Raw genomic sequence first — 21,003 nt, 5'->3', positions numbered from 1 at the left:
GCTGCTCAGCCCAAGCAATAAGAAAATCAAGCTAGCCTACAAAGAGAGCTTCAATCCTACAAGGGAGACAGGTGATCCTTGTTGGGGATTCAATACTAAGAAGAACGAAAAGAATGTTCTGCAAGGAACAGCCAGACTACAAGATGATGAGCTGTCTTCTCAGAGCCTAGACATCACTCTAAGATTGGAGAGGCTTCTGAAGTCGACAGGCAACAATTCACCAGTAACGACGCATATCGGCACCAAAGACAATGTATTATGGGATATCTCACAGATTATGGATGACTTCAGGGAACCTGAAAGGGTGCTTGGATATCCCTTCCCATCCCACAAGGCTGTACAGCTTGAATGGCAACAGTCACAGATCCTAGTGAGCATCTCTTCCTGGTCACACTCTAGGATTGCTGTGGGGGAATCCAGGCCTCTTGCTCTGGATTCCCAAGACTGTTTCAAGCTCCGGGAGCCTGAATGGAGTCCAGCCACTCCCCCACGCTCAGCATCCCTAGGCACACACCTATCTGGTGTCCCCCTCCCCTCAAGCATTGGAACCCACTGTCCAGACCCCAGCCCCTCTGGGCACAGTGCTGACCCTTCGGACTCCTCAGTACTTGAGTACTCCTCTCCCAGAATTCCACCCCAAGATATGAAGCCTCTGGTTTACAATTTAACTCCCTCTGGGGCACACAGCAATTGTGAAGCAGTCAACACAAACACACTTTGTTCAATCTATCAACTTTATGCTCTTTATATTTAATTGTGCGCAGGAGAGTTCAGATCACAGAAAACAATGTAACATCCCAAATGCATTGTTCCTCATCTTTTCTTGGAAGAGAATGTGTGTCCCATCGGTAAGTCAGACAGGCAGGCAGGGTCTTCCACCCCGTTGCCCACCCCGCCCTGGCAGCAGCCTCTCAACTTATTCTGGTGAAGATGGCTCCCTTTTGCTCCTGATCTGCAAGCTGCTGGATTTCCAGATGCACTCCATCCCTCTCCTGCTGCAGCTTCTCCTGCTCTAGCTGTTGAGCTGTCCACAACTCCTGTTGCAGTGGTGTACTCCATCCAAATTAGTGATCAACATTACCCCAAAGAGCCACTGTAGTGTGAATTCACTGCTTCATTTACTACAGTACTATATATTCATATTTAAACAGTATGACGGGTAAATATTTAGTTTTTATATTATATATATATTATTCTTACAGCAAAATAAAAATACTTGGTCAGTCTTTTTATCAACTACAATTGGTTAACAACATAGGAACAGCCTCCTGGTGGGTTAATAATTCAATCACAGGGCGTTTCAATAGCACGTGCTGTAAAGAGCCGCAGGAGACGCATTGAAGAGCCACGTACATCTCGTGAGCCTGCATCTGAAGATCACTGTTGTAAAATGACCATCGATCACCTAGTCCGGCTTGCCAAGCTGGCAAGATACACTGGAATGCCCAAGGGGACGGTCTGTGACTCCATGGTAAGACTGTTATAGTGCTTTAGGAGCTCACACTTGCTACTGGGTTAGTGAAAGTTAATTATAGAACATACAACCAGCTTGGGGTTTCTGCCCTGAAACTGGGATACAGCATGACAGTAACTGCCCCCTCCCCACAACCAGTTCCCCATTTTCTTACATAATCCCTAATTTGAACTGAAATCTCAGCAGTCCCCTTTTTTCAGAATGTCCCAAAACCTTCTCCCAGATGCTTCAGGGAGATTTTAAACTTTTGCAACAAAGCTTATTGACACTGATCACAATTTTTATAATCTTCTGTGTTCATAAGGGAGAAAGTGTCCATTATTTGTCACTGACAAAAGCCTTGGAGCCAGATATCGTACCCTGGGGGACTTCAATCTGAGTAACATATGCTGGAGGTCTCATGCTTCCTCTACTAAAACAGCCTCAGAATGTATAAATATTATAGATGACAATTTCCTAACTCTAGGGGTGTTGCATCCAATATGGGGGGGATTTTATGTTGGACCTCATCTGGGCAGCTAAAGAGGCACTGATGACAGAACTAAAAATTAGTGGTAACTTAGGCACAAGTGATCCTGACCTGACTGGATCACATTTGTTATGTGCAATCAGAATGAAGTCTAACTTGGTATTACATACTGCATATGTGGTGCTTTACTGGTCCAATTTCACAAAGCTGAAAACAATTAGGAGTCAGATCAGTTGGGGGAAAGAATGTAAATGGAAAAAATTGTGAATAATAATTGGGAATTGTTTAAGAACATTTCACTAGATGCCCCAAACGCCGTATTTCCACAATCAAAAAGAAGGCCACACTAGTTAAAAAAAACAAATGGGCTTAGTAAGGAAATAAGGGTAGCTATAAGAAGTACATTATTTATATATTATGTGATACAGCTTGGCCAGAGGGCAGCAGGAGAGTGTTAAAAGGGAGCCTTATTCCCTGTAGAGGGAAGAAAGTTTGCTATAAAATAATTAAAGCACCTGAAGCCAATGAAAGCACCTGAAGCCAGTCACATAATTAAAAAACCCTGCTTCAATCAGACAAGAGGAGGAGTTGAAGCAGAGTGGATTGGTGTTGGAGCAGAGAGCAGTTTGGAGGAGTTGAAGCAGAGGAGAATTTGGAGAAGTGCTGCGGTGGGCTAAGAAGGCCAAGACCCTAGGTAAAGGGACACCTGGCTTGTGCAGAGGGAGGGCAGGAAGCCCCACAAGCTGAAGGGCAGGAGAGGGAAGTAGCCCAGGGGAAGGAACCGCTAGTTTTAGTGGTTTACCGCTATCCCTAAGGCCCCTGGGCTGGGACCCGGAGTAGAGGGCAGGCCCGGGTCCCTCCCTCTCCACTCCCCTCATCTAGGACACTAGTGGGGCAGTTAATACCCCAATTCAGGGGCAAGAAACAGTGCCCTGAACCCACCTCCCCCCCCCCAAGAAGAGAAAGTGCGAGACCCATCATAGTAGTGCCGGCAATATGCCACAATAGATATAGCTATATAAAAACAAATTGAGGAGAGAAGTAGATAGTAATTAACATAGAACAGAAGCTAGGAATTGCAAAAAATTAATAATGGAAGTAAAAGGTCACAAGGAGAAATTTATGACCAACAAAGTTAAGGATAAGCAGCAGCAGGTTTTTTTAAAAGTACACTATATTAGGAACAAAGAACCCTACCATTATTATTGGCCCACTTCTAGATGGAAATGGTAGCATTGTCAGCAACAGTGCAGAAAAGGCAGAAGCATTTGATAAATATTTCTGTTCTGTATGGGGGTGGGAGGGGAAATCAAATGAGGTATATTGTGATGATGATGATGAAACTTTTCATTCCAATAGTAACTCAGGAGGACATTAAACAGCAGCTACTAAAGTTAGACATTTTTAAAATCAGCAGGTCTGGATAACTTGCATCCAAGAGTTTTAAAAGAGCTGGCCAATGAACTCACTGGACCATTAAAGTTGGTTTCAGTAACTCTTGGAACATCGGGGAAGTTCCAGAGGATGGCAGGAAAGCTAGTGTGCCAATATTTAAAAGTGATAAATGGGACAATCAACATAATTATAGGCATATCAGCCTGACATCATTGATACTGGACTCAATCGCTAGAGAATTTAACGAGGGTAATATAATTAATGCCAATCAACATGGGTTTATGGGGAAAAGATCCTATCAAACAAATTTGTTTGGGTTTTTTTTGAGATTACAAATTTGGTTGATAAAAGTTAATGTCATTTACACTTCTGTAAGACATTTGACTTGGTACTGCACAGAATCTTAATTAAAGAACTAGAAAGATAGAAAATTAACACTGCACGCATTAAATGGATTAAAACGAGCTAATTGACAAGTCTGACAATGTGAGTGAGGTAATATCTTTTATTGGACCAACTTCTGTTGGTGAGAGAGACAAGCTTTCAAGCTACAATGTAATTGTAAATGAGGAATCATCATTGAGCAGGTAGGTTTCTAGTGGGCTTCTGCAGTGCAGTTCTTGGCCCTATACAATTTAACATTTTTATCAATGACCTGGAAGAAAATCTAATATCACTGATAAAATACCTACATGGGGAACAGAAGATCAGTAATGGGCTCTTCAGTCTATCAGAGAAAGGTATAAAACGTCTGAAGCTGAAGCTAGACAAATTCAGATTGGAAATTTTTAGCAGTAAGAGTAATTAACGAGTGGAACAATTTACCAAGGGCTGTGGTGGATTCTCTGGTAACTTTTAAATCAAGATCGGATGTTTTCCTAAAATATATGCTCTAATTCAAACAAATGTATTACGGGAAGTTCTCTGGCCTGTGTTATACAGGAGGTCAGACTAGATCATCACAGTGGTCCCTTCTGGCCTTATAATCAATGAATCTATTTTTCTGAGGGCTACATCACTCCTCCCATGTCCACATCTCAGCACATTTCTTGCTCTGTCTTGTACTCCACTAAATCTTCTGCTTTTACTACTCTGTCTCTGCCTCTCAGTCAACTCTGAACAAGTTTCATACCACCACCCATTATGTTTAGAATAGCCTCCATCCTCCTGTGTGTCAAGCAACCTCCTCTCCTTCTTCAGATCTGTCCTTAAAACCCACTATTTTCATTTAGCCTTCCAATGCTTATCTCCTTTCTGGTGCACTCAGTATCTTAATTTATCCTCCACACTTCTTCTCTGCTCCCTATATCCCTGATAACGTCACAGAACTTTACAGGGTACAGGAAGCATCATAAAGCAGGGACTGTTTTATCCTCTTGGATGGGAACCTGAGTAATAGTTGGAAGTGTCTAAAGGGGAGGACTAGTTCTTTAAATGACAGGCTAGTAGTCTGAGCTCAGAAGAGCAAGCAGGAGAAAGGCATGAATCCCAAATTAATCCAGGCACTTAAATCGCGGAGTAGAGAGGAAGAAAATTAGTGATAACTGAGTGAGCTCCCCAGGACGGTGCAGTGTCTTTCTCCCAAATGACACACAAGTAGTTGGGCACTTCAAGGGTCTTAACTTCCTGCTGCTGACCTACCCCTGGAAGGAAGGAAGGAAGGAAGAATAGTTCTGACTTGACCATGAGGAAAGGTAGTCCAGTTGCTCTTGGAGGCATAAGCTATGCTGCACATTGCTCCCTCGTCTCTCAAATCAGGCTCCAGATACCAAGACATATACAGAGAGGAAGAAAAACATTCCAATTATCACTTTCTAACACAAACGCTAGTTCACACATTCCTGGGAGATTGTTTATTTTTGCTGTTCTGCAGACTATACAGCCAGTTACATTAAGAACAGCTATTTCCTGCTGTAGCTCATACTAACACAAAACTAAGCAAAAAATCGCAAGTTACAAATACTGGCTGAGGTGTCATTGGCAAAAACCACTGGGACAAGAAAACTAAGAAGGGACACATTTTGCCAAGTGCCAAAGATACAGACTTATTACTCTGCCAACTGTAAATCCTTCCTGTATAATAAAACAGGAGCAGGTTATTGCACCGCATAACTTCTCTGTGGACATGAACAACGTTTACAGGGAAGGTTTCATAATCCTTTAAAGAAAAAGCATCCACAAAAAATTTTGTTGAGGAAAATGTTAATCCCAGACCAAACTGGCTTTAGTTAAATAAAATCCATTTTACAATAGCTATGGTCATACAAGAGGGAATTTACAGAGGAAAGGTAAAGTCCAAAAACAAAGTCAACTCAGAACATGGCCTTAGTAAGGCTATGTACACACAACAGCTTATATCGGTATAAGTTATGTTGCTCAGGGGTGTGAATAAGCCCACCCTGCCCTCCCCCCCGCCCCCGAGTGACATAAATTACACTGACCTAAGCACCGGTGTGGAGAGTGCTAAGTCAACAGGAGAGCTCTCTCACCTCAGCTTGCAGGGGTTCTCAAAATTCATTGCACCGTGCCCCCCTTCTGACAACAAAAATTACTACACGACCCCAGGAGGAGGGACCGAAGCTTGAGCCCACCCATGCCCCACCGCCCCAGGTGGGGGGCCAAAGCCAAAGCCCAAAGGCTTCAGCCCATGGCAAGGGGCCTGTAACCTGAGCCCCAGCGCCCAGGGCTGAAGTCCCCTGGCTTTAGCCCCAGAAAGCCTAAACCAGCCCTGGTGACCAATTAAAACAGGGTCACAGCCCACAGTTTGAGAACCACTTAGAGCATCTTCACTACAGCGGTGCAGCTGTACCACTGTAAGCTCTGTAGTTTAACTTAACTGGTAGCACAAGCACCTTCCACCGGAATAAGAATCAAGGAGCTTTTCAGGCCCTGGGCATACCCCATTACCTACCGAATCAGCATCATACACCACAGCAAAGAGAGGTCTCGTCACCATGTCTAGCCCGTGTTTATGGTTTGCCTAGAGCAGTGGTTCTTAACCTTTACTGCAGCCTGCACCCCTTTGGTTCTCAAAATATATTCTCACGCCCCTTATCAAAAATCGTTGAAGTAGGTCACTTCTTTAAACCTAGATACATTTTTTGTTTGTATATTACAGTAATCATTAAATGTATAATGTTAATACATAGGTTTGATGAAACAAAGTAGTTGTACTTACATGCCTGCGTTTAATTTGTGTTTTCAATCATTTACCTTCTAAAAAAACCTGGCATGTCTCGCACCCCTAGAAAGGGCATCTCACACCCCCAGAAGGTGCATGCACCCCAGGTTAAGAACCATTGGCCTAGACGTACAACTCATCACCTGGTTAAAATTAAAAGGTTTAATGGAAGTGAGGTGTTCACAGAATGTTTCTGACACCCCATTAAAAAAGGAAACTGGAACATGATATAAGCAACTTGGACGTGGCAGGTTTACTGGGGAATTTTTTTTAATTGCATTTAAGAGCTACTCACATAATTAAAAGCAGTAAATACTCTTCCTCTTTCACCAAGGAATAGAATAGATTTCTAGTTCCTCTAGAGGAAATTCTGAGGGAGTAAAGCAGTGGCTCTCAACCCTTCCAGGCTACTGTACCCCTTTCAGGAGTCTGATTTGTCTTGCGTACCTCCAAGTTTCATCTCATTTAAAAAATACTTGCTTACAAAATCAGAAATAAAATTACAAGTGTCACAGCACACTATTACTGAAAAATTGCTTATTTTCTCATTTTTACCATATAATTATAAATCCATTGGACTATATTGTACTTACATTTCAGTGTATAGCATATAGAGCACTATAAACAAGTCATTGTCTGCATGAAATTTTAGTTTGTACTGACTTTGCTAATGCTTTTTTTATGTACCCTTTTTCAAACTTAGCAGCTAGTCAAATTTCAGTGCCCTGAAGATGTTCGAGGTGGAAGGAGAAATGTATGGAGTCTGATATTTTCTCTATTGCAATCTTCTTGCACTAGAGAACTGTATGTAATGACTGTAAAAAGTCCTGCTTCTCCAAGTACAGGAGGAACCAAGAACAAAAGGAGCAGTTTCATCACTTATAGCCCCAAGCCTCTTTAGCCAACAGCAGACCCAAAAGTACTCTCTAGCTTTTTCCAGGGTCACGGTGCACTTACAAGCTATTGCGTGGCTTTCTTCCTGCCTCAGTCTCTCACAGTTTCTGTTACCATCAACAAGATTTTAACTCAACCCATAACAAGGTTTCATACAGCTCATAACAATAGAAACAGATACCCTTTTGAATGAAAAAACAAAAACAGTAACAATTTGCTGTTATGCCATTCACGAATACTAAAATCTCTCCCCTTTCCAAAACTGCCCCTTGTCAAATTAATGTCTGTTTCATTTTCATCATACTAGTACTGTATTTCTACAATTTATTACTCTTGGTGAAGGTATAATTAGAACCAAGTACTCTCACGGAGCTGTTTAAGTGAACAAGTCTCTTGGCCATTTATGTAAAATAAACAATTGATTTTGGTAAATTAAAAATTACATTTTTATCCCTTCCACATTGGTTGGAGCTGAAATACTGAAATCAAAGAACGGGTCACTGATTTTGTCAATCGTTATACTGAGAGGTTGACCTAAGTCAACGCACAGCCAAAGGTCTGATCTGACTCCAAATTGCGAGTGTAGAAGAAGAAACTCACTGTAAAGTTTGCTGGTCATGCAAGACACTAGAAAACAAGGGTGATCAGAGCAAGGGGATTGAATAACTGTACCACCGTGTGCTCCTTTATTCAGCAATTACCAACATGCCATAAATTAAAAAAGCAAAGAAACCCAGAGATAGAGCCACAGAGAGGTGGTCATGGGAGGAGAAAGGAGTGCTGATGAACAGGGCTGGATGGGGCAAGCATAACAGCTTCAAAATTAAAGGGACATCGTTTGTGGTGTGAAGTTTGAAAGTAGGAGCACATTTTCTTCAAGCACCTCAGTGTAAAATTGTGTTGCAGTACATCACTGTTGCTGGCATGAAGGGTTGATTATACCAAACACGTGAAGGGCCCTCTACGAGTACACCCTGAACTTGCATTATGGAGTTCAAACGCTGATTTCAAGTAGGGTTTATCTTAAACAACATGCAGGAAAAGGTATGCACAATTACACACTTCCCTTGTATACTCAATACATGATTGTGCATACAATCAGTGTAACTGCAAACAAATTAAGCATACCATTACACACAGTTTCCACTTACAATTGTGCATACATATTTTTAAAATTAACTCCCTTATGTTTCCTACAGGAGTAGGGCCCTACCAAATTTGTGGCCGTGAAAACTGCGTCACAGACCGTGAAATCTGGTCTTTTGTGAACTTTTACCCTATACTATACAGATTTCACGGGGAAGACCAACATTGCTCAAACTGGGGCTCCTGACCCAAAGAGGGCTGCAGGGGGATCACAAGGTTATTATACAGGTTATTGCCACCCTTACTTCTGCACTGCCTTCAGAGCTGGGTGGCCGGAGAGCAGCGGCTGCTGGCCAGGTTCTGAAGGCAGTGCCCCGCCAACAGCAGTGCAGAACTAAGGGTGGCAATACCATATCTTGCCACCCTTACTTTTGCACTGCTGCTTTCAGAGCTGGGTGGCTGGAGAGTGATGGCTGCTGGCCAACAGCCCATCTCTGAAGGGAGCAGCACAGAAGTAAGGGTGTCAATAAGATATAGTACAATACTCACTATATAAGTGAGGCATCCTTATTTCTGCCTTACTGCTGACAGTGGTGCTGCCTTCAGAGGTGGGCTCCTGGCCAGCAGCCACCACTCTGCGATGGCCCAGCTCTGAAGGCAGCACCCAGGCCAGCAGTAAGGGTGGCTATACTGCAACCCCACTACAATAACCTTGCGACCCCCCTCCCACAACCCCTCTTTTGGGTTAGGACCCCTACAATTAGGACACCATGAAATTTCAGATTTAAACAGCTGAAATCATGAAATTTACTATTTTTAAAATCCTACAACCATGAAATTGACCAAAATGCACCATGAATTTGGTAGGGCCCCATATATAAGAAATCAATATGGGCTAAAGCAAGAGTTTTCATGACTTTCCAGCTGAAGCAGACAATTAAGCCTCTGACAGAAAACAAAAACTGCTGATTTGGTTTATTGCAATACCAAAAAAACTCTGCCATTAGCCTAGCTCTAGGGAATTTTTGGTTATATTGTAAACAACGGGATGGGATATTTGGGAAATGTTAAACAAAATGCATGAGAAAACTATGGATTATAGACTTAGTCATTTTCAAACTTGTTTGTCCACAAACTCCCAATTGAACTGGGAAAATTCTAGAGGTGGTGACAGAGATTATCCAGTTTGAATTGCTACTACCATATCAAGATTAGACCCTTTTCTTCTAAAATGTGTGAATTAACTGCTCCAATTGAAGAGTGAAGTCCTTTTTCTCTTTAGGCATAAAATGTGTGTAGACAGAAACAGAAAGTGCAAGCTTCCCAACTCTACTCCATCAGTGCACAACAGCAGCCGCAACTTGGAGTGATCATGTCTATGGAAAAGAGGAGATTCAATCTATAGCTTCAATAATGTGACTGCCAACAAGGCTCCCCATTCATGCCAGCTTTGGTGGTGATCTTCTGTGATATGGATGTTTGTTCACTCGCAGCCAAAGTCACCCACCAAATCATTTTACAAATGTCACTGAAGAGCCATAACTACTTTTTGCCATAATTGAACTAACATGGATTTCAACCATTAGCCTGGAAGTGAAATAATTCACACCATTAGCAGTCCTCAGAGCCATCCAGTATTCTGGCGAGTTTTCTTCCTAATATCAAGAATCTGTCTTCATTTAAGGGAGACAGTTGAGTCATTTGGATTTAGATCCCAGTCTAATTTACTAGCACAGGGCCTATTAAAATATGCCCACCGCTGGCACTCCATGTTTACCTGTGCGCGTGCAATCAGTGATCACAGAGAGCAAACTCTGCGCAGTTTGATTACAAATGTGACTTAGTGTAAGGAGACTTACAATGATTATTACAAGCTGGAGTAATGGTCACCACCGTCTATTAGATTATTTAAGTATGAACATACATAAAACATGAGTCAAAGTGTAATTTCAATGCTAACCCTCCACTACACTTATTATGCTGCCATGTTCCATTAGTATTCCTGTGAAATGTGGAACGTTTAGCAACCAAGCAGCTAAGCTCTACAAATTTATTTGAATTAAGAGCATTCTTATGCAGCACTGTTAATCTACACTTCTGTAGAAAACCAATTGTCTGCCTATGCCTGTTCTCCTAAGAGCAGGATTTAATTCTCAATGTGCAGGTTATAAAGCAGCAAAAAAAAAAAAAAACCTTGTTAAAATAAAACCAGTATAACTAACTCTTTTGCTCTCTGTGTATTTTAGAAATCAATAAAAGTAAAATGTGGCTCAATTTAAATGTTCTGACTTTAGTAGGATCTTGTCAGTAAAAATCCAACATATTTGAGATCCTTTTATTTTAATAAAGTTTCATGACTCACTTGCTACCAAAGCTATGTGATTTAATTCAACATTCAAAGCTTAATTCCAACTCTTCTGATAAAACAATTCTATAAATAAATAATAGATGAAGGCAGTGTCACTCTGGTGGCACACATATTCCATAGAACCAGAGCAGGAAGAATAAAACCTCTGCAAAAGTAGGCCTTCTTGATGAAAAGGGGGACGTGACAATATTCAGTTATTTTAATTACATTTACCAACGATCACTCTTAAAATTGGGAGATAGAGGTTTTCCCCTTCTTCCTCAATGTCTCTCTTCCAAAGAGCTTCCCTTTCAAGGCATCATGAGATCAAGCTTTACACAGCAAAAAAAGAATTCCATCTTATTCCCAAACCCTTGTGGGATAATTTTCTGTAACTAATAGTAAAATTAAGATTACTAGCTGGCCAAATGGTGTATGAAGAGACCTGAATTTGGGACTGCAGGAGACAACTTCCATATTCACTATGATAGTTAACAGCCTCTGTGTATGTGTATTTGGGGGCATGGGAAAGAATCCACAAGCATCCCTTTTAAGTGTGGTCTAGAATTGCTTTCTGTTTACCCATGAAAATCTGATAAATTAGACACAGTCTCATATAGCTGTTGGCTACATCCCTAACTAATGTGCATTCTGGTTATTTACAGAAGACAAGCTTTCTATCTCAAGCTCTTCATAGACTGCTTCCCACAGTGTAAAATACAAACCAGGAGATAAACACAAATAAGACCTCTCGAAGTCTCATTCCTCCCTTCTCCAAATGCTTGGGAGAGAAGAGGGGCTTTGTAGCACACTCTGAAGGCTAACAGACCTGGCCTCTGAAGGACCAGGGATAGGAGCCAATTCCAAATGTGAGGCTCCTGAGAGAAAACAAACTTCTCCCATTTACAACAAGGGAGCTCCAGCTTTAGCATCTCCACTGGCCTCAACTGCAGCAGTACAGCATGAGGAAAACATATTTCAGGTAACCTAGTCTCAAAAGCTATTAGATAATGCACTACACTTTTATTACTTTCTCCTAGACATTCCTGCAGAACTTCAGCCACTTCTTGCCTACCATCGTCACCACCAAAAGGATAATTATGAACCCTGACCAGTATACATAGGAACAGATAAGGCTGCTTAGAGGGATAGGTAAGCAGGGCAGATTGATTTAAATCAAAGCCTTTTAAATCACCAATTTGAATCATGATTTAAATCACCAAGCAGGAAACCTTAATTTAAAATCATCAATTTTAATCTTCTTTTGAATTTGTATGTTTTCATTATTTTTCTGAAGGCAGGCTGATCTCCTTCAGTTGGTAATCATTAAAACATATTGATTTCCAACTAAATATAGGCTTTACCCTAAACTGATGCTTCTTTTTGCTAACCAGGATGATACACTATATCTATACACATTTATTTAAATTATTATATAACTTTACATATATTCACATTCTTAATTTTTTTGCTCATCTTAGAAAATGGCGAATGTTTCACACTATATTTACTAGATTATTTTTATTTCTGTCAAGTTTTTTTTCCGAAGGAAACTAGAATTCAATTAAAATGCACAAAAACAGAATTGAGTCTTATTTTATTAGCTAAATAAAACTACATTAAATGTGCTGGATACATAAGAAAAAAGCTTCACATGTTCTGCATTTAAAACTAATTGATTTATTAAACAGAGGACGTATCACTCATAGGTAGTGAACTGAAATGATAATGCACGTGGTGACCAGAGACACAAGTTTTAGAACTGGAAGATCTCATCCTTTCACACCTAGCTTTCATGCATGGATTGGATGAGGAACATGAACCTTCTTGCTTTTTCAACTCCCTATCTATTTCTCAACTGTGAATGAACTATAGTCATTGAACTGAACTAGCTGAATAAACTGAAACAAAATGTTCTCTCTGCACCGGCTACTGCTATCAAACGCTCATTTAGCACTTCAACAAAGTCTGGTTCCAGGTGATTAGCCAGTGACTTCCTCCAGCTCAGTAGGCTGATTTCATAACTTCAGCAGCAAACCTATATTGCTTAATACTGGGTTTCTGTATTTAATTTAAATTATTTTCATAGATTATAATAAGGTTAGGCCTTAATATAAAGTTGTCAATTTCAAATTTAATTTTAAATAGGTTTGTTTAAAAAAACAACCTATATTTAATTCAAAATTTAAAAACCATCCATTTGTATCTACCCTTGGACAAGGCTTCACAAGATGATGCCAGCAGCCAAACATTGCTTTCTAATCCATCAAAGGCAGAAATAGACCAGAAAAGGAAGCTGTGAAAAGGAGAGAACAAAGTTGGCAGTCTGACTGAGGAGAGGTTAGGGAAAGGACTGCCTACCAGCCCCCTCAACTGATTAACAAACACCACAATAGGTACCAAAGAGCCTGGCCCACGGCTGAAATGAATGTGGCTGCAACATGAAATTGAGAGAATAGGGGGAGGGTATGCTACGGCAAGCAAAAAAGAAAGAGAAGGGATTTTCAGGAATCACTGAAGGACACAAAAGGATAGGAAGACATTATCTAGGGCAGTACTTGAGGCATAACAGAACAATGAAATGAAATTAAGAAACAGGGTGAATATCAGGGAACACTTCTTAATAGGGAAATTTACTAGACAGTCAAATTGCCTCCCAAGTGAAGTAGGGGAAGCCCTATTACCCTAATTATTTAAACTTATAATAGTCAGAAACGAACTCTCAGAGACTAGTTAAAAGTTGTGCCTCACATCACTGGAAAGGTAGCTGCCCTTTGATTAGCTGTAATTTCTCAGATTCTACCTATAACCCCAATGCCATAATAATCTGGTTATTCTGGATACCCCACCTCCTCACAGGTATTACCGTCACTAGTTCAGATACAATATGCTACTCCTGGAACAGGTCTCAATTCTCATGATCTACTTAATGGGTACAGAAATATAACAAATGCACTTTGCTCTGCTGTTTGAAATGAATCTGCTTTTAAGAAAAAAGAGCAGCAACCATACAGTATGTATGTATACTGTTTCCCTTATTGCTGGTTTCTACATGGATCCAAACATTTTAAATTAAGTGAAGGCTGCAAACATTACGTGGCTCTCAAGGAAACATATAATTTAGAGAACTATCAGATTAGCATATTGGGACCTGTCATGGAGGCAGACACATGTGTGTCCTCTACGCTATATTATATTGTTATTAGCACAGGTAGGGCCTTCAAAAAATTAAGCAAAGACTTTGGGTCGGAATTGGGCTTCCAACAAGTGACTTAAAAGCATAAACTCCATTGAAAGTCAATGGGATTTGGCTTTCTAAGGGACTTAAGCATTTTTTAAAATTCTACTTTAGAATTCCACCCCCCCAGCAAAAAAAAAAAATTCTGAGACTTCAGTATGCACCACTTAAACCCGGTTTAACTGAGAACTCCCCTGCATATGCGCTCATACACATTGCTCTAAACACATTAAAAATAAGATCCCTTCTACAACGCTGGAATCTAAAATTCTTTGGTGCCTCTTGAAAAGAAAAGGGATAACCACAGCCTTCCAGCCATCATTCTCTCTCTCATTAAAGCAAGTTCTTAAGTCCAACAACTCATGAGCTATTACTAAGCCTGTAACAGTTGCTATATCTCCCTGTACATTAACCACACCACTATCTCACAATGCTTCACACAGAAAAGGTGTTCTATACAATACCTAGCTGGTCTGTATTTAAATAAAGTTACTTGCTTTTCTGGATAAATCAGTAACCTTTAACAATCACTTTTAATGGGCTGTGTGAATTACTGGCAATAAGAACTGGTTCAGATTTTTTTACCCTCTATTCACCTACAATTGTTTACACTTTGTTTTAATTTATGTACAGATTACCAGGGTGGAGCTGACTTCAGTTAGCTGAATGGAGGGGATGACTGAATGTTTAATAACCTATATTTATAGGTTATTAAAGTGTTAATTTCTTTAATGAAGCACCAGCTAGATTTTAAGATCCATTCCTGGTGTTTATTCACTACATGAAATCATAATAAGTATCTATGAGATCACAGCTGATTGCTGAGAAAACAAACAACACAGGTAGGAAAAAAGCAATAGAAGCAGAAGACATCTAATAAAAACACACCAAAAATAGTTACTGGGATTTAGGATAACAAAGGGAGATAAAGAAAATAGAGAAGATAACAAAACAAAATAATTTCTAAATTAAATTATCCAATATTTCAATTGTTCATAGTATAGCCCTATACTCTAGCAGGAAAAGTGGCTAGACACATATGAATGGCAGATGTGTACAAAGAATACCTGATAAAGTTAATCAGATTCACAGTGACACCCATCTATATGCTACAAAACAAACCATTACTGATCCCAAGACAAAGAAAAGCTCACTTGACACAAGTGACAAAGTTCAATGTAGATGCACCAACAATAAAAGTTTTGTGGCCTGCGCTATACAGGAGGTCAGACTATCACAATGGTCCCTTCTGGCCTTGAAATATATGAATATTTATGGTTCAGAAAACTTTACTGCCCAAGTTGATGGTTCAAGATTTGCTCCTGCCCTCTTCAGTTAAAATAATAGTATATAAGATAAACAATAATTCTGCAGTTACGGTCACACAGGGCCAGCCTTGCTCAGACTGAGTAGCACCGTACCCCACGAAAAGCTCCACTGAAAATAATGGGGCCTCTCAGGGAGGAGAAAGGTGCCACTTGGCATAAGGAGGGATAGTAGAATCTGGCCCACAATGATTAGTGTAACCATTTTGAAACAGTTTTCAATAAAATTAGACATTCACTGTGACTATAGTATACATCATTATGTGACGAAACAGAGTTGGATTTGGAGCCACTCTTATTTGAGCATATACTATAAACCAGTGAGAATGGATTTCAGGAGCCTTGATCAGGTCAGTCTCATTCCTGACCCCTGACAAGAGAGCTTTTCAGGCAGGGGAGAAAGATAAATTAGAAGATTCATAAAAGAACAGTAGTCAATGAGAATCCAAGGAGAGGGATATGGTCATCATACACCTCAGTTCAAAAATAAAACACATATGGAACTGTCTACTCTCTCATTCAAGATACACAGTGAGATTTCAGCTGGGTCAAGCAGAGCTTTACATTCTGTGCCAGATTTAGTTTGGGTTCTAATCTTAGAGCCTGAACGTTAGTCCCCTTATTGCTTTGCCAAACCAAGATTTCAGCAGTTGACTCTGATAGCTTCAAGAACACTACCTGCTATTCTTCAGTCTGAAAATCAAAAAAACTGTGCATATTCCCTCTACCAGCTCTATAGCAATTAACTGACATACTCTGTTCCCAGTACTGTGTTCTCAAAAGAGAGGATGCTGGGGTACAAACATTTTGGTATGACAAGATGCTTAGAGCCCTGCACAGATATAAAATTTGTATCCGCATCTGATCCACAAACATGGTCCAGATGAAGATATCCATATATACGCAGGGCTTTAAGGATGCTTACATAACTGTTTTTTTTATTTAATAGCAATAATATGCTTAATTCCAGCTTTATTCAAAAATAAAAGGAGGGAGGGAAAATCCACAGCTGATGAGAAAAAAAGGCAAACTAAAAATATTTTCAAACTTTTTGAAGGTTAGCATTAAACATTAAAAATGGACTTGCCCTTTCAAACACTCTTTGGGAAATCACCACTCTTTGTAATTGCTTATATTTTGATGGACTTTTCATCTTTAATCATATATGCTGAACTACTAACTTCTGCCTTCATTAGAAGCCTAAAAACTATTTTCCAATAGGACATTCATATGCATTTATTATAAAAATCTTTTTTTTAAAGTATTAAATTTAGTGCTCATGGAAGGTGCCCAGCTGACAATACTAGAAATCAAAGTCTTCTAGTTCAAACACAGACTTGGCATAGCATGGGCAGTAGTAATGCAAGCTTTTCACATACTGCTCTGATAATACACAGTAACACTGACTTGGAAAGAGCCTCTAGTGCAAAACAGTTCAGGATCCACAGACCATTTAGTCCTTTGCTTCTCGGCTGAGCCTACCCACACGTGGGTGTAGTGAAACTTAAGTATATATAAAAAAACCCAAAATCTTAGACTATAAGTACAGTCCTCCCTTTATATTACAATCTGCTTGTTCAAATATAACATCACAAAATTAGAAGTGTACTATATATAGAATACCTTTAATCTGCCTACCCATTCTAGACTAACAGATACTTTCATCCCACAATAAATTGGTGCTGTAGCACTATATTTCTAATGTCAGAAGTTGCACAAAATGTTTCATTAAAGAGAGAATGTCAAGGCAGATAGGCACAGAATTAAAACTATCAGCTGTGTTTTGGTTTTCAGAAATATGCAAGTTATGCTGCACCACTGTGCTTACTTGTAAGAAAACTAGGTAGGAAACTTACAAAAATTTTGCCTGCAGGAAGACAGGATTCTTGTATTTTTCATACCTTGCCTGCTCACAAGAACTAAGCGCACAGGCACAAGCAGCAAACTACTAAGAGCAACCTGTATGATCATGAATTCATCACCACCTGTTTGTCATTAATGATAACCCAGTTTCCCAGCGGACACAAGTTAAGTTTGTCTAAAATGCAGCCCTCTTTAGAAGAGCTGATAACATTTTACAGGATCAGGAAAATAGTGGACGTGTATTTTGTTTTGTTTATTTTTAAGTAGCATTTTTACAGTAGGTTAAGATTTGGGCCAGAAACAATTATCACGTCCCTATAATGAAACAAATCTCACTTTGACACTGTACTATTTTTTTAAGTGACTTCTGGAACATTTGAGCTGGAAAATGAGAGAGATATAATTCCATTTACCTAAAAATCTTCTTTGGCATAAAGAACTCACAGATAAGATGGGGATAAGAAAGATCATAAAGGAAAAGGGATTCAAAAAATGAGAAGTTACTCTCCACTCCACCACAATGCCCAAATTAAGCAGGCATTTAGTTTGTGTTTGTTTTCAAAGGCAACTCTCTCATTCTCTCTCTGGTTCACAGGGCTGAGGATTTCAGTAGCACCAACATGTGGCTGTAGCCACTTCTAATATATATATATTTTTTTTGATAGCTTCACTGGGATATTTTACTTCCCAATTAGGCTTTTCATATAAAAGTGAAAATTAAACAGAAGCATATAAGCACTGCTGAATGACAAGCATATGAGCCTGTTTTCTTCTTATAGCAACTTCCATCCCAAAGCACTTCATGCATTTTACTAACTGTGCAAGTTATATAGTTCACAATAACACCACACAACAGTTTAGGTCAGGAAATAATGAACACTGTATCCAATTGAAACTACAGTTAATTTTTTGTGCATGAAAAACAAAGTTTGGGCAGGAATACACATGAGTTAATACCCTGATTCTTAGGGTATGCCTACACTGCCCGCTGGATGTGCGGGCAGCAATCGATCCAGTGGGCGTCGATTTCTCATGTCTAGTCTAGAGGCGATAAATCAATCCCCGAGCGCTCTCCCGTCGGCTCCTGTACTCCACCGCTGTGAGAGGCGCAGGCAGAGTCAACAGGGGAGCGGCAGCAGTCGACTTACTGTAGTGAAGACACCGCGGTGAGTAGGTCTAAAAGTACATCGACTTCAGCTAAGTTATTCACGTAGCTGAAGTTGCGTAACTTAGATTGCCACCCCCACACACCCCCACAGTGTAGACCAAGGCTTAGTGTGAAATGACCATGTCAATGCAAACACGAAGATCCCACTGCACAATGACCTGCAGAATCCGCCAAAGACTAGATTAAAATCCCACAATCCTCTATGAAACCGCATCAAGACCCTTATACCCGACTTTGACACTGAGTCTCAATAGAGAGTCACATGGACAGTTTTCCATCTCAAAAATATTATGATCCTAATATTGTTCTGGTAAGAATGCATTACTCATATATTCCATGTAACATCCCAAAGAGGGTCTAAGCCCTCCCCCCACAGGGCAACTTCACAGAATATAATGTCTGCATATACTGCACTGTCTGCCCACACCATTAACCCAGGAGTGGCCAACCTGAGCCTGAGAAGGAGCGAGAATTGACCAATGTACATTGCCAAAGAGCCACAGTAATACATCAGCAGCCCCGCATCAGCTCCCACGCCCCCCGCTCACCTGATCAGCCCTCCCTCTCACCTCCCGATCAGCTGTTTCCTGGCATGTGGCTTTAGAGACTATTTTTATTCCAGCTGCAGAGTGTTTTGCACTAATGCCTTTGGGACAACCATTGGGAACCACTAACACTGGTGAATCGGCTCATAAGATGATAAACTCACTTAAAATTAAAAATCAAGAATGGCTCTGTGTCCTCCCTCGTTTTGTTTTAACAGCCAGAAGCATTGATAGTTCAGAACCTACAGGTAAATGTTCTGCAGTAAACTGCATCTCCAAGATAGGGTAGCAGACCTTGCTCTTACGGGGAGGGATAGCTCAGCAGTTTGAGCATTGACCTGCTAAACCCAGGGTTGTGAATTCAATCCTTTAGGGGGCCATTTAGGGATCTGGGGCAAAAATTGGGGATTGGTCCCACTTTGAGCAGGGGGGTGGACTAGAGGATCTCCTGAGGTACCTTCCAATCCTAAGATTCTATGATCCTATGCAGGAGGCTCTGGTGGGAGTGGGAGGAGCGAGGGCACAGCAGATCAGGGGAGGGGGCGGGAAGGGATGGAGTGGGGGCAGGGCCTACGGCAGAGCCAGGGGTTGAGCAGTGAGCACTCCCTGGCACATTGGAAAGTTGGCACCTGTAGCTCCAGCCCCGGAGTCGATGCCTAGACAAGGAGCCACATGCTAACTTCTGAAGAGCTGCACGTGGCTCCGGAGCCCCAGGCTGGCCACCCCTGCCATTAACCTGATCCAGAGAAGTCCGTTTTAAGATGTCATTAATTCCACTACTTTGTCAGGAGGGGCACCAGTTTTAAAGAAACTCAATGCAGCTGTTTAAAATGCATATAATTAGGAATAGCAACCAGCATTCATAATCTGTTAATATGTTCACTTCCACTGTAGTCATGCAACAAGTGCATGGGACCACAGAAAACCTAACTAGTAGGAACAAATAAACTCAGTGATGCATCCGAAAGCATGCTGCAGACCCTGGACTAAGGCCAGAACCTCCTTCGTATCCTTCCCCTCCTCCCCCACATAAACCTCTGCCCCAGAGCATTACCCGGTCCTTCATCCTCCAGCTCTGGGCCAGAGACTTGGAGCCCTCAATCTTCTCACAGTGCCGCTTCTTCATGAAGGCCAGAGGCAAGTTCCAGTCAGTCAGGTCTGACTCATCCTCCTCCCCGAGCCCCAGGAGAGGCGACTGCAGCATCTCGGACTCCATCAGGGGAGAAGGGGGCCAGGCGGCAAGTGCTCAGCAATCCCCAGCCCAGCACACGCTGGGGAGAGGAAGGGGCCGGTGGGGTCCCTATTCCGGGCGGGGCTCTGAGAGGTAGAAGGGGACTGTTCCGGCTGGAGCTCTGCGCGCCCCTTTCCCAGGTGCAGAGGGGAACAGCGGGCCCCTGTCCCAGGTGTCTGCGGGGCAGGGGGGGCTCAGAGCCGGCAAGTCTCCTCCTCGGGGGCGTCCGCAGACAGCAGCCCCGGCCGGGCTCTCCGCGACCCCGGGGAGGGCTGAGGTGTCGCTAGAAGCACTCGGGGGGGGGACCGGGCCTCTAGCCCCGCGGGCAATGCACGCTCCCCGGCTGCTGGGGCGGGAGCCGAACTCGGCCCATCGTGCCCTCCCCCGGCTCCTCCCCACGCACACGGGCCCCTGGCGGCTCGGCTGGCTTCGGCCCCCGTGGGAGGGGAACCGATCCGCAGCGCCGGAGAATTAAACTCCCCTCAGCCGCACACCAAGGAGGCGGCCATATTGCTACGGCCCACAATGCACCGCGGGGACGGGCCGCCGCGTGAGACAAACCAGGCCGGCCGCGTTCGGGATCGCAACTGCAGGGAGAGGCTGGGTTACCAGAGCCTCCTCTCAGCCTGCTGGCGCCGCCCAGTCCCTGGTGTGGGCGTGTCACGGCTGATCCCTCCCCCAAAACATCCTCTCAGCACCCCTAAATTCCCCAGAACACCACCCCCAAAACACTACAAACCCCCCACTGCACCCCCAAGTACTCCAGCCTTCTGCAAAACTCCCCAGA

General features: G+C 41.9%; 1 protein-coding gene across 2 annotated transcripts in view; it reads right to left on the bottom strand.

Annotated features, from left to right (window-relative positions):
- RPTOR (regulatory associated protein of MTOR complex 1) overlaps positions 1-20,779 on the bottom strand; it is a 304,649-nt gene extending 283,870 nt beyond the window's left edge. Inside the window, exon 1 of one of the 2 annotated variants that reach the window (XM_084646962.1) lies at positions 20,040-20,779. In XM_084646962.1, coding sequence (XP_084503088.1) covers positions 20,040-20,201 — 162 coding nt within the window. In that variant the 5' untranslated portion in view covers positions 20,202-20,779. The remainder of the gene's footprint in view (positions 1-20,039) is intronic. The other variant, XM_084646963.1, reaches the window with a different exon arrangement.
- Between the last annotated feature and the right edge of the window lie 224 nt (positions 20,780-21,003).

Source organism: Lepidochelys olivacea, assembly GCF_965140295.1.
Source record: "Lepidochelys olivacea isolate rLepOli2 genome assembly, chromosome: 14".
Lineage (NCBI taxonomy): Eukaryota > Metazoa > Chordata > Testudines > Cheloniidae > Lepidochelys > Lepidochelys olivacea.
The sequence above is the reverse complement of the archived record's forward strand: the minus strand, read 5'-3'. Positions and strand labels throughout refer to the sequence as shown.